General features: G+C 34.1%; 2 protein-coding genes across 2 annotated transcripts; one reads left to right on the forward strand and one right to left on the reverse strand.

Annotated features, from left to right (window-relative positions):
• Nucleotides 1-978: 978 nt before the first annotated feature.
• LOC120346552 (dynein intermediate chain 2, ciliary-like) lies at nucleotides 979-8,814 on the forward strand. Its single transcript, XM_039416318.2, has 16 exons — nucleotides 979-1,219; nucleotides 1,373-1,441; nucleotides 1,626-1,805; nucleotides 2,298-2,431; nucleotides 2,928-3,096; nucleotides 3,608-3,709; nucleotides 3,952-4,084; nucleotides 4,550-4,709; nucleotides 4,885-5,052; nucleotides 5,326-5,449; nucleotides 5,627-5,716; nucleotides 6,111-6,198; nucleotides 6,274-6,502; nucleotides 7,171-7,273; nucleotides 8,213-8,398; nucleotides 8,558-8,814. Exons 1-16 carry the CDS (start codon nucleotides 1,193-1,195, stop codon nucleotides 8,663-8,665), a joined length of 2,070 nt encoding a protein of 689 aa, XP_039272252.2. The 5' UTR covers nucleotides 979-1,192; the 3' UTR covers nucleotides 8,666-8,814.
• A 686-nt stretch (nucleotides 8,815-9,500) lies between these two features.
• On the reverse strand, nucleotides 9,501-12,234 carry LOC120346802 (large ribosomal subunit protein mL46-like). Its single transcript, XM_039416633.2, has 5 exons — nucleotides 11,699-12,234; nucleotides 11,012-11,158; nucleotides 10,587-10,695; nucleotides 10,181-10,320; nucleotides 9,501-9,937 (listed from the first exon to the last, which is right to left on the reverse strand). Exons 1-5 carry the CDS (start codon nucleotides 11,879-11,881, stop codon nucleotides 9,617-9,619), a joined length of 900 nt encoding a protein of 299 aa, XP_039272567.2. The 5' UTR covers nucleotides 11,882-12,234; the 3' UTR covers nucleotides 9,501-9,616.
• Between the last annotated feature and the right edge of the window lie 1,743 nt (nucleotides 12,235-13,977).

The raw sequence follows: 13,977 nt of genomic DNA on the forward strand, positions 1-13,977 counted from the left end.
GTCCTATCTATCCTAGTGACGGTATTATAGGCTACCCAATATATCAATTGATGACAGATGAATGTATTTACGACAGGTGAAATGTTCCGGTTATTTTAGGTGGTCACTGCCTGCGATCAATTTCCTATTCCAAACATTTTGTGGATTTCCCGGCAGTGTTCAATTCTGAAATTAAATGTGCGTAAATATATATTTGTATTGGGAGAATGGTTGCTTGCTTTTAATTAACTCTCGGGCAAATAAAATGCCTTTCATTTTTTGAAATAGATTTATTTGATAATTCATGTAAAAAGACTAATTAACGCGGCTTTTTCGTATCATGAAATTGGAGATTAAAATCCGTGATCCAAATTGCCGATTAAAATTTTCCTAATGTTTTTTGAATGTTTTTACCATTGTGTTACAATTTCGCTATAGCCTATCGTCTAAATAATCATACCAATGAAACACATGACGCAAAGAGTCATACAGTCGGTTATAGTTTTTAATAAAGTACTCTCAAGTATTTATTTTACATATCCGAAAGATAAAAACAACAATTCTCAAATATATGGGTACGAAAGTCGCTCATCCCTACCGGTATGGAAAGCACTGAGTGCAAGCACCGAATTTGCTTGAAATATTGCCGTATAAACATTACAGAGGCGGTCGAGAAATAAAATATGTCACAGCTAAATTTTTGGTGGAATATCGAACCCCAATGGCCTCAGAGGAAAATAAAAACCCTCTATCGCCTCTTTCCATCTTTTTTCCTTAAAATTGAAATTGGTGAGTTCACACAAGTTGAAACTCAACAACAAGAAGTTAAAATTTAAACAACAACAACATAAATCTAATAAAACGACAGTTCCTGTCGGAAAACTTTTTCTAAAACAGACTTTCAACGACATGCTTGGATAATCTATAGAAACTTGCTGTAGCGCACAACGGCGCATTGCCATAGAAACGTCGCCTATCTTTCAATTTTTGTCCGTTCACTTTCCAGATTTGCATAACAAGCACAAAGTATAAAATTTGTTAGTATAGTTTTGCGTAATTCCTAAGATACGAGGTATATAATAAAGTAGTACCGTTGCCTCAAATAGACCAAGTGTGCCGGTAACTCAGTAATTTAAATTTGAAATTCGTTTTTAATTTGTTTTGCGGTTTTAGACAGTTTTTTAAATGACAAGGTTTTTAAATTTGTTTCAAGATGCCGAAACCTCCAAAGTCTGTCAGGGTAAGATTAAATTATTGGTTACTGACTTTGATGTAGTGATTAAGTTATTGTATACTGTAGTATTCTATTCTGTACCGGTAAAGGTATTCACATGCTATTCGATTTCTGGTACCCAAGTAGTGGATCTATTTATTACACAATTTTTCCATAAAGGGACCTGGATCAACACTTGGAACAAAAGCCAGTAAAGGAGGAAAAGGAACAAGAACTCAAAGACTAAGGGTGGAATTTGTGTTATTTTTTTTGATTTAGATAATTCTGTTGTAGATAATTCTACACTATCTAATAAAATGACTACATTTTAGATCAATTTGCTAGATGGCAATTATCTGCTATTCATCCTGTGCTTTTTGAAGATTTGTTGTGATAAAAATTGACATTTTTTAAAACTTTTTTTATAAAACAGGAAGATGATGATCTGACTGAATTGGGCGATTTAGGTGATGAATATGTTCAAGGTCGAACACTCGTTAAACCAGATGACCAATTGGAATTGTCAGAAGCAGAATTAAAAGAAGAATTCACAAGAATTTTGACTGCAAATAATCCTCATGCTCCCCAAAATATTGTTCGATTTAATTTCAAGGTATGAATGTCATTCAACATGGAATTCAGAAAGTATAAACACAAAAATGTTATTGATTGTTAAACTTGATGTTGTTGGTGTCACAGATTACACATCTCGGGTTCAAATCCCATGCACTCCACTCCTCACTCAGGGTGCAATAAATTGGGTAGGCAATGTGGAACAAAAAAGTAGGTCCTTCAAAATCAGTGGCTGCTTGTATAGGGCCTTGTTCAGAGCGAAAGGCATGAATAAGCGTTGTTTAAAAAATTTATAAAATTTCGGTTTTAATGAAGTTATGCTACGTCACTCAAACAGTGATACAGTTTGATCAAACTAGTTGATGTTTGGTAAAGTTGAACATTTTTGTGTAGTCAACATAATTAATTTTGAAGCTTTTTCAATTATTCTTTCAGCTTCAATGGATTTCTCAGCTATACAAATTTTCAACTTTGAAACAATGGAGTGCCTGTGTTTTTAATTTATCTAAATATTATATATTTTTTTCTACAGGAACGAACGTTTAAACAAACATCCAGTGTAGAACAGATTGCAATTCATTTTGCATTAGATGGGAACATGCTTCATAAAGACAGTGACGAAGCAAGAAGACAAAGAGCAAAGGCAGGGGTTGGAGAAAGTACAAGGTGAATATTTTTTTGGAATTTTTTTATACAATGCTTATTCACTGTGGGTGAACGTGCAAAATGCCAAGAATACCGCTGAAACCCCAACTATATGGTTGGATGAAGCTTCGTTGTTCATTTATTTTATTGTTATAGAAGCTTTTGTCGATTTCCAGACTCTCTTAAATCGGGGGCAAACAAAGTTTGCTTCAAGTTTGTTAATTACCAATCTTGCACATTTTAGTTTCTACACCCAGTTCGCACACACTTGTTGTTTATTTTTCTTTCAAATACTTGCATCCTGAAAATTATGCCTTTCCTTGAAATAGCTATTGCTTTGAAAACTCAAATAACTATTTTCTTCTGATTTCGATATTTTTACAATATTTCATTCTTTTATTTATTCATAAAAATATATTCCTCCTTCGTGTTGAAATTTTTAAACTGATTGAAATATAGGCAATGCTTTGTCTGTATTTGTGAATTTCAGCAGTTAATCCACAATTTAATTCTGCAGCGAGGCTGCGTTGAGTGAGGTAGGAGAAGAAGCAGAAGTTGCAGCTGAAGGAGAAGAAGGAGAGAAAGAAGAAGCAGCAGAACAACAACCTCCTGCTAAGAAAGAAAGTTTAAGAAACCAATTCAACTTCAGTGAAAGAGCTTCACAGACATTTAATAATCCTTATAGAGTGAGTATAAATATCATTTGTGCTATCGATTGAGTTTCTACAAGACCAACTACTTTTCCGTTTTCTATGCTTTTGCGTCGGTGGATCCGTATGCATATAATGCAAGGATGCTGTTTGAATTTTCAATTGGTAAGTGATGAAACTTTCTTCGAACTTTCAGTTTATTTATCATAATTATTTAAAAAATTATATTAATTATTATAAGTACCGGTATATACCATCTAATTCTCATCAATTAGACTTGATATTTTCAATACAAAATACAAAACTTTATTTTGTTTTACAGAATTTTGAATTGAAATTCAGTAAATTGTATGCAAAATAATCCTATATTATCTACAGAAGAACATATCTAACATTATCTCAATATTTATCATTGCATTCTACTTGTTAAATGATCTCTGACCAAACGTTCTATATATTTAGGTTTGAGTTCAAATACAATCTACATGCTCAAACATGGTGCAAATATTGGCAATTATTTCCCATAATTATGATTCAAATATTTTAGGAACGAGCAACTGCTACTGAACCACCACCAAGAGCAAACTTTTCAGCAACAGCAAATCAATGGGAAATTTATGATGCTTATCTGGAAGATATACAGAAACAGGTGCTACATTGGAGACATTAGGAGAGAATTATATTCCGTCAACTTAGAAATTATGTTGAAAATTTCAATGGCCGTATCATATGTTAGCAAGTGACGTGCATAAATAACGACATATTTATTGGATATTACATTTATTGTTTAATCAATCTTTATGAGTGTTCTTAGAAAACCTACAGTTAAATTATGTCTTTATTTGATAAATTATCATTTGGGAATAAGTTATTTCTTTATGAATCTCAAAGGAAAAGAGCAAAGAAAAAGCCAAACAACTTCCTACATACAAGAAAGATGATGAGAAAACGAAGAAGAAACTGACTGTCATTGAAACATCCAGTGATGATATTTCAAGAGTATCGAGAGCATCAAAGATAATCGGTAATCATTTGGGATTCATTGGGTTTGCATAGATTCGCACAAACCCAAAAAACCCGGGTCTCGGAAAATGGGATGACGTGTTAATCAGTGAACCTGTTGTTGTTTTATTGGATGATCGCATGGGTATAGCATCCACTGCAGCTGACGACCAGCATTATATTTGGCATTTCAAAAGTTATGTATTAGATTTATTTGAAACCTGTCATGTTAATGTGGCCCACGTATCGAAACACATTTTTAAATGTGAGATACAGTTATAGTTCAGCATGGTTTACTGACATGAGGTAATCTGTTGGTACTGAGTTGATATAAAAGAGAATGCGCTCTTAAAATTTTGAATACCATCTGATAGGATTTTATATAAATATAACTGAAGAGTATTAGAGTATGAAAACTCTTCTTTCAAATTAATATAACAGTAGGAATGCTAATGTTTTGTAATATCTTATGTTTTTGTTCATTCAGAGAGAATGGTGAATCAGAATACATTTGATGACATTGCACAAGATTACAGTTATTTTGAAGATGCATCAGATGAATACAGAGATCAAGAGGGGACATTGCTTCCTCTTTGGAAGTTTTCATTTGACAAAGCAAAACGACTGGCAGTAACTTCATTATGTTGGTTAGAAAGCAGTAATATATATTTGTCTATCCAGGATATTCTGTAACTAGGAAATAGTTGATTACAAAAACGCAAGATAACAAAATTGATATTTGTGAATAATCAATCTGAAAGTCCATATTAATATCAATAGATGTCTATTTTTATTTATTAAAGCACTTTTTTTTTTAAACAGGGACCCAAAATACAACGACTTGTTTGCTGTTGGACACGGATCATATGATTTCACCAAACAAGGAAGAGGAATGTTGCTATTTTATTCATTGAAAAACCCATCATATCCAGAATATGTTTACTCTACAGAAAGTGGTGTAATGTGTCTTGACATTCATCCTGATTATCCGTAAGTATGCGATAGAAAATTTCTTATTTAATAAATACTTCAAATAATAAGCTTTTTCAATTTTTCCATGATGGTCTACTTGTAAAGCCAATCCAGAATAATACTTTTTATAGTAAAACATAACGTGAAACATGAATTCTCTGTTCTATTAAATATTCCGAATTTTGTTTTTTTGAAAAATATATCAAATCACATACAATAACTCTCAGTTTGCAATAAAGTTTGATGCAATCATTGCCTCATTTTATGAATATTTGTTATATACTTTCTTAGGTACTTAGTTTCAGTAGGATTCTATGATGGCAGCGTTGGTGTGTACAATGTGCAAGAGAAAGCACGTGGTGCTATATACAAAAGTACCGCAAAAACAGGAAAGCACACAGACCCGGTTTGGCAGGTGAGCACTCTAAAAATTGTTTTTTGCATTTGTCTGTATCCATAAAAAATACATTTTGCATATTTTGAAATAATTTGGCCGGTCGCTAATAAGCTTGGATCAAAAGGTAATTCCATGCAGGCCTGAGATTAATCAACTCAAATGAAATATTGAAAAGTCGTTTAATTTGTTTTGTAGGTCAAATGGCAGAAAGATGACTTGGACAACAATCTCAACTTCTTTTCAGTATCATCTGATGGAAGAGTTGTATCATGGACTCTAGTTAAAGTAAATTAAGTTAAATTTTATGCTTTGAAGCTATATGACAGAACTCGAAATATCTTCTTTTTGGATTGACCACACCCTTGACTGGCCCTGTGACATGGGTCATCAACAGTCATGCTCAAATTATATTACAATTCAATGACTGTTACATTAAATTTTGTGGCATGTTAAATGTGCAATTGACATGCAGTGCGTAATATTAATAACAGAAAAGATTCAAGGAAAAAATCTGTATTACGGTAATTTTCCAATTGCATATGAATAAATATTTAAATTTGAGGGTACGAAATTGCATTGCACTCTGGTATAAAAATGCATTGATAAGGTAGAAAACGCTGTGCCATGTAAATCATGATGTCATTAAGTCCCATTGTATTAAAAATTATTTTGAATTCAGAATGAATTGATATTCACTGATGTCATAACATTGACTGTCAGCGATATTCCTGCTGAGGGACCAGATGGAACACAACTTCAGTTATTAGGTATGACATTAATTTTGTTCTTGTGATGGTATTTACCTTCAAATAAATTTTAATTCATTACAATCTCCTCGTCAGGATGTGGTACTTCATTCGACTTCCACAAGAAAGTTGACTACCTGTTTTTGGTTGGCACTGAAGAAGGAAAGATTCATAAATGTTCGAAAGCATATTCGAGTCAATTCCTTGATACAATTAATGCTCATCATATGGCAGTTGATGCTGTGAGGTGGAATCCCTTTCATCCAGATATTTTTATCTCATGCTCAGCAGACTGGACTGTGAAAATCTGGGATCATAATTACAGGTTCGTCTTACGTTACCATAGAAAAATTGCTATTGTTGCCTATGTTATTGTATACTTGAATATGCATGTTGCTTGATTGAGACTTAAACCTAAAAGAATGTATTCCAAATAAAACATTTCTTTAGAAAACGTTTATGAGACTCCACCCTTGCTCCAGCCAGAGAACTGTTCTAATAAGTTAACATGTAGTACATATAAATATAATATGTGTTTTTAATCGAAACTAATCTCATTTTAGTACTACTATAATGTTCGCCTAAGAAAAGATATTTTCAGCCTGTTGCACAACAGCTGTCCAAATAAGGACACCTAAATGAAACACTGGTTGCCCCAGAACCTATGAATTTCTTGATTACTTCTATGAAAAAACGCATTTTACAATTGGAACTTTGTGTATAATTGTAAGCAAAATTTCAAATTATGTTCCTCGAAAATATTTCGCAAATGACTTGGATTCTACTTCATTTCATCCCCCTGTATATGCTGTCTTGGTTTCTGCTTTCTATAGTGAAAAAATGTTTGATGAAGTTCTATCATATCATTTTTTAGTTTGTTTCGAATGTCACTTTAGGGCATCAGCATATAACCTTCAACTAAAACTGAAGAGTCAAATGTCTGTGATATTAGTTATATATTCAAGCATTAGCTAATGCTATTCTTATATTTAGTGATCAACCAATGTTCACCTTCGATTTGAATAGTGCTGTGGGTGATGTTGCTTGGGCTCCTTATTCTTCAACCATATTTGGTGCCGTCACAGCTGACGGAAAGGTAAATAAATTATATATTATTAGGCTTCCCGCTGCTTGTCAGCAGGGAACCTATTGTATTCCTGTGTTTTATTATTATTATTTATTATTATTATTATTTTTTTTTCAAATTGGTCCTACAAACTTGAAATTCACCTCAAATGTGCAGAAGTTCTCAGCTAGCAATAAAATGCAAATTTTATGCATGACTGACCACGCTTTCACGCTCCAGTGAGCAAAACGCGGATTCAGTTTTTTTGCGATTTCTCAAAATTGATACATGGTATTGGGTTGAAATTCATAACAATGATTAATGGACATGTTCCGGATACAATATGTCAAGGATACGCATGAGTGACCTCGGCGATACGCTCCAGTGAGCAATATAGGATTTTACATACTACTTAGAGACTTGAAATTTACATCACATGCAGACAATAAGTCCCCCATCATAATTTGCAAATTTTATGCATGACTGACCACGCTTTCACGCTCCAGTGAGCAAAACGCGTCTTCAGTTTTTTTGCAATTTCTCAAAATTGATACATGCTATTGGGTTGAAATTCATAACAATGATTAATGGACATGTTCCGGATACGATATGTCAAGGATACGCATGAGTGACCTCGGCGATACGCTCCAGTGAGCAATATAGGATTTTACACTTTCATCTTCTTCTCGAGAACGACACTACTTAGAGACTTGAAATTTACATCACATGCAGATAATACGTCCCCCATCATAATTTGCAAATTTTATGCATGACTGACCACGCTTTCACGCTCCAGTGAGCAAAACGCGTCTTCAGTTTTTTTTACGCGGGAAGCCTGTTAAAGCTGCACGCAGCTCTAGTTATCTATCTAGTTTGCATTGATATTGTTGATAACCTTGAAGAATCTGCTTGTTCTAGATCAGTTCAATGATAAGCTCATTAATGAGTCATTATACTGTGTATGTTTAGGTTCATGTGTATGATCTCAACACAAATAAATATGAGGCATTGTGTGAACAATCTGTAGTACAGAAGAAAAAGACTAAACTTACTCATATTGAATTCAACCCCAAACAAATGATTGTTATTGTTGGAGATGAACGTGGATATGTCACAAGTGCAAAACTATCACCAAATCTACGAAAAGTACCAAAGGTTTGATTTTTATGAACATTTACATCTAATTTAATATTTCAGAGATGCTATTTGACACAAAATCTGTATTACGTATAAAGTTTAGGTCATGCTGCCTTTCATATTTTCAATGATTTTCATATTTAATGAACTGTGCTGTTATGTAAATGGTTTTTACAGAAAAAGAAAGGTGAAGAAAACACACCAATCGATCCAGAAATTGAAGTTGCTAAATTGGATAAAATTCTTAGCCTTGTGAGAGAACCTGACAACAGAGATAACAAGTGAAAACAGTAACAAATAAAACAATTATTTTTCTTGATTTAACAACTTGTTGACCAATGGACAAGGGCTTCGGTATTTGTTGATATGTAGATAAGGCACTTTTTATTAGCAATTTGTTACACTGTTTTAATAAAATATATATTTGTTCTGAATTCAGTTTGCTATATACAGGCTAAGGGGGAATTGCCTGATTAAAAATATAGGTCATGTGACAGTCCGCAGCTTCAGATTCCTCAAATATAATCAGAAAAATCACTCAAAGAAGATTAGTTGAAAGCGATCACTAAGTCATAAAAATTTACATATAGATGATGTGTGTTGCTTATATCAGTTCATGGAATGAACAAATTGTTTGCCTCCATTTAATGAAAGAACAATAATGCTTTTGGACAGGGTGAAAATTTGAGACAAAGCATTTGCTGTAAATTTTAAGAGATATACTGAGTGAAGCCATATTTTCTCAATGAGGAATAATTTATTATACTGAAGACTTGTTATTGAATAATATGGAAAAAATCTGTAGGTAAACATTCGCAAATAGTAATTTGTGAGAGTACAAGAAATATTGGTTTTGTTCTCAGTTGACCTTTTCGCTTCAGCAGAATTGAAAGTTAACAATGAGATTTAATGAGCCAATGGAATCCTTTAGTGTGTTTTGTTGCCTGACATTATTAATGCTCGATGTCAGATATAGCTTAAGTTGGGAGACTTTAGAGTCGTATTGTAGAAATTCCCATCGAATGTAAACACCAAACTCCAAAATGACTAGGTATATGAAAATACATGACCCTATGCAATACTTTTAGCCTGCCACTGACTGAATATCATAAATCACATGTTAACCGGTCGGAAGAAAAGAATTTATTTTAAAAAAATGGTAAAAAAGAATGTATACAGGCACAGCAAAGTCACAACACAATAGCACCATAACCGTTGCTGTTTGAAAGATAAATGCTATGACAGCAGTTTGCTGACTGCCTCAAAATATTTGGGTTTCATAAGCTTCGAAAGTTCTTCTTTTGTTACCCACGCATAGTCTAAAATTTCACAATCTTCTTCTTTTGAACCTACCATAACATGCTCCAATTGCTTAGAATTGAAGATATTTGTGTCCTTAAGTAATGCTGAATATATGAAGACTTTTGCCCCAATACCACAATTCTTCAATCGAACTTCCTTAGGAAATTTATATTTGAAATATCCAGAAGGAGCATTTGATAGAATAGTTCCTTTGTAATGGCCGAGTGAATGTAGCGACAATGATCCTTCAGCACACTGAAAATAATAATTAAAGGTAGATTGAAAGAAAAAACTCATTTTAAACTAGGCTAAGCCAAAAAGGATTTTTAAAAACCAAGGTAGTACTAGATTCCAAATTACTCTGTATCTTCAGCATGCACTATAAATAGTGGTAAAACCAGACGCAAAATGTAGAGTAGCAGTTCTGTCTTCCTTTTTCTCATTAGACAACTTCAATTAAATCTCAATTTGTCTTAACTGCTAAGATCGAACTCATACCTGTCTCATTGTTTCCTTATCGTCAACTGGAGCTGACGGAAGTACCCATAATTCATGGTTTCCGAGCTTCTTCTTCACAACATAGGTGATCGAATCCCGAATTTTTCTGTTAGGATTTGTTCTATCATCATCATCGATATCTAAGAGAAAAAATTGAAACGTCAAATTGGGAACTTGACCTCTTGTCTGGTTACCAGTCTATGTCAGGTATGAGAACAGTAACCAGTTATTTGTTTCATATGCATGGACCACTCTACAACAGTGAAGACTGAGTCCGAGCAATTCACCCCTACTAGATTAAGACATCTGGAACCGCGCAGGGTAATCAGAGGTACCAAGCATATTCCTAATGCTCAGCATGATGTGCAACGGCTAAGTCAGGCCATACATGAAAATATTCACAAACCTGGCATGGTTTCATTTTTCAGGAATTCTTTGAACTTTGCCTCATATTCATCTTCCATGTCCACATGTGTTACTTGAAAATCAACAGCATCATTCTCTGCATCTCCTGACTAAATAATATACAAGAATGAATAGTTTGCAATATGATTGCTGCGACAATTTCAGTTTCTAATGTGGTTGTGTATTGTTTTAGTATAGGATTTATATATGGTATCAACAGCCAGCTCCAACTAGCTAAACTACTGCAATTTTGAAACAGAAGAGTTTATCAGAAAATCCTTTATCTGCACCAAAGATTATTAAAAGTATCTGTAAATGATACAAAATTGGCAAGTACATGAAATTTCATGCCGACTAGGACATCTCATAATATCAGCTAGATAGGATAGCAAATTGCAAAATAAAACTTTTTGAGGTTTTTAATACCTCAACAGCTCTTATAATTTCATTCTGCCGCAACTTTTCAACTTCCCAGTCACAATATACACTCCTCTCAAATTCTTGATTCTCAAGAAGCTTCATGTAATTTTGTTCGAGCTGACTCAAATATGGAGACACCAACGGTAGCCTTGTCTGAAATAAGTATAGTATAAGTGTATATTCCGACCCTATAATCAGCATAACAGATGATGATTAATAAAAAGGACTAAATAAAAACTGATGACAAAATCAGAAAAGAAAACAAAACCAAATTCCATTATTCTTAACATCATTTGCTCTAACTGGTAGGTATCTCAATAGCCAACCACACCGCCCTATGTTATGTTATTTCTGCTGGAAATGGTTGAAGGGTGTCAAATGTCAGAATGCGATGCATGTCAATGTCCCGATTCACACAGCCCTAAGTTACATTCCCAAATCCAGTTCATACAGTCTTACTCAATTCAATTTAAAATATAAGAAAACTTTTTCTGCTGTGCCATGGACATTGATCAGAAATTCTGAGTTGAAACTCAGAAAACCAGGCAATGCATGCCCGTTTACAGGTGTAAAAATTGAAAATATTTCAAACAAGGCTTATTGACTCCATGTAGTACGCTTTCTAAATCATGACATAACAATTGAGCATAGGCAAATTGAATACCGAATACACATGCAGACATAGCAACTCACCAAGCAAACCGCTGAAGTCAACTCCCATTTAAGAAGATTTTTATTCTCAAGCGTGGCTACTTTCTTCAATGGAGTAGTTTGTTTGAAACGTTGAAAATACGAAGCATTATCAGAAGATAGTAAGTTTTGTCGATTCCTGACAGCGGAAAATATCACCCTCTGGAAGGATCGTAGCGCGGCCATTTGTTTGCATAAAACAACACGCGACTACTAATTTTACTGTTTACGTACGACCTCGACGGCGTGTGCAACTGCGAATACGCAATATAGACGATATGGGCCTTTCCCTTGAGCGCGACGAGTTAACGTCTTGCTAATCGGTTTATACACGATATGATCAATTTTCATTTTATGGAAAAGTGAATTACCAAGGTAACCTAGAAAATTGTTACGCAATAATGGCGCACACAACTTTTAGTGATGTCATAATGTAAGGAAAATTTCTGTTTTACTTCCGTATCAATGTCTAATCAGCAATAACATAAATGTGACTCACGGTTAAAGTTTAGTAACCTTTGAGACACCTTCTTCACTAGAACAGATCTCGAGCTGGAGTTGTGAACTTCCGTATTTCGCGCAATTCAGAAAAATAATTCCTGACGCCATAATACATTTACATAGAATAAAATGCCTGATATGAGCTCGTGATGGATTTCTTTTTTGACGTTGTTGTTGAAGATGGGCCTCATACGTACCCTTAATAGTCTTGGTAGGGCATTACTGTATAAGTATAAGTTTATTTCGACTCCTTAACCAGCATAACAGCCAATAAAATGATTGATAAAAATTATAACTGATTAGGAAATCAGGACAGCAAACAAAACCTTAGATAATGTTTAAAACGTACATAATATAAGATGGGAGGTTTTGCCAAAGAGAAGTGGTACGTGTTCACTCACCATTATTTTTGAGTTTTTTATTTATTTGTAACCGGTAAGCGACTGCGTTACAATGATCTGACAAGGATTCAATAAGGTAATATTTTTATTGGCGCCGCATTGTAAATAAATAAATTAAATTTCTATCAGTAAGAAGCAAGGTGTATGGACCTTTCCCCGAGCATCGACTTCCTTGTTTACATCGTGACATTGGCCAATCAGCAAGATGCAAAAAGTGACGTAACAATGCTCCCTTTTCGCATTCGCTCAGACACTTTTCTCACTCAGACAGATTTTCAAGCGTGGTTGTAAACATTACCTCGTTTTTGCGATTTTGAACTCTATTCGTTAGTTTTCAGTTGTGTTTAGGAAACTTAAATATAAATCAGATAATTCAATGATCACACTGTCTTCCTAGGAGCTTTAATTTAATTGCAGTAATAAAAATTAGTGTAAAAATAGCTGTGATAGACTAGTCTGAAATTCTTTACCGGTACTTTTAAAAAACAGATTGTTGTATGCGATGAATCATAATGATGGTTTGAAACACATACCCCATTTTACAGGCGCCAACTCGCAAAAGCACTCTTGAAATAGCCCTGAAAATTTTGCAATGGTAGAGTATAGGGAGAATTTTCCGGGGGTCAAAGGTCGGGGAAAGATCCATTAGGAATGGAAAGTTCGGCATTCACTGGTGTCTGACATATATCCTCCACTGTTCAAAAAAAATGTGGTTTGTCTGAGCAAGAGGCATTACTGTACAAGACACCTTGCTAGCATTGTGGGTCAATTACGGGTTGAAAATATTCACCGAAACGTATCTCCAGAAAAAAATATTCAGTTCCTAGTTTAAACAGAATCGAATGGGTGATCTCTCAGTAAATATCGAATAGAGTATAATTATTTAAATATTATGGGCATTATACGAATCTGTGAATTGTACATAACATGATCCCTCCTTTGGCATCACGTACTGCTGAAAGCAGTTTATCAAAAAAACGATGCTGCGAAGACAAATTCAACAATCATTTTGATTCAAGATATTTCGTCCCCTGCCATTCGAAAGTATTGTAGCTGATTTTAGCCTGTTCTAACCGTAAATATATACTACTACGCAACTAACGCAGGTTTTCCGGAATTCATTTTTTATCAAATTTAACTGAACAAAAACATAATTTCATTTCGGAGACACAATTAAAAACTGACAAGATGCATGCAGAACCTCGAACAACGTGCAAAAATGTGCGTGAGGTAGCAGAAGTCTGAATACTGGAAGTGTACAAGTAAGTCGATAATCGGAGAAACATATATATATATATATATATTGCTATGATGTCACAATTCGTGCGCTCCTGTTAGTACCGTATCAAAGTCCTTCAAAGCTATGGAATATTAAAAAAA

Source organism: Styela clava, chromosome 8, assembly GCF_964204865.1.
Source record: "Styela clava chromosome 8, kaStyClav1.hap1.2, whole genome shotgun sequence".
Classification (NCBI taxonomy): Eukaryota; Metazoa; Chordata; class Ascidiacea; order Stolidobranchia; family Styelidae; genus Styela; species Styela clava.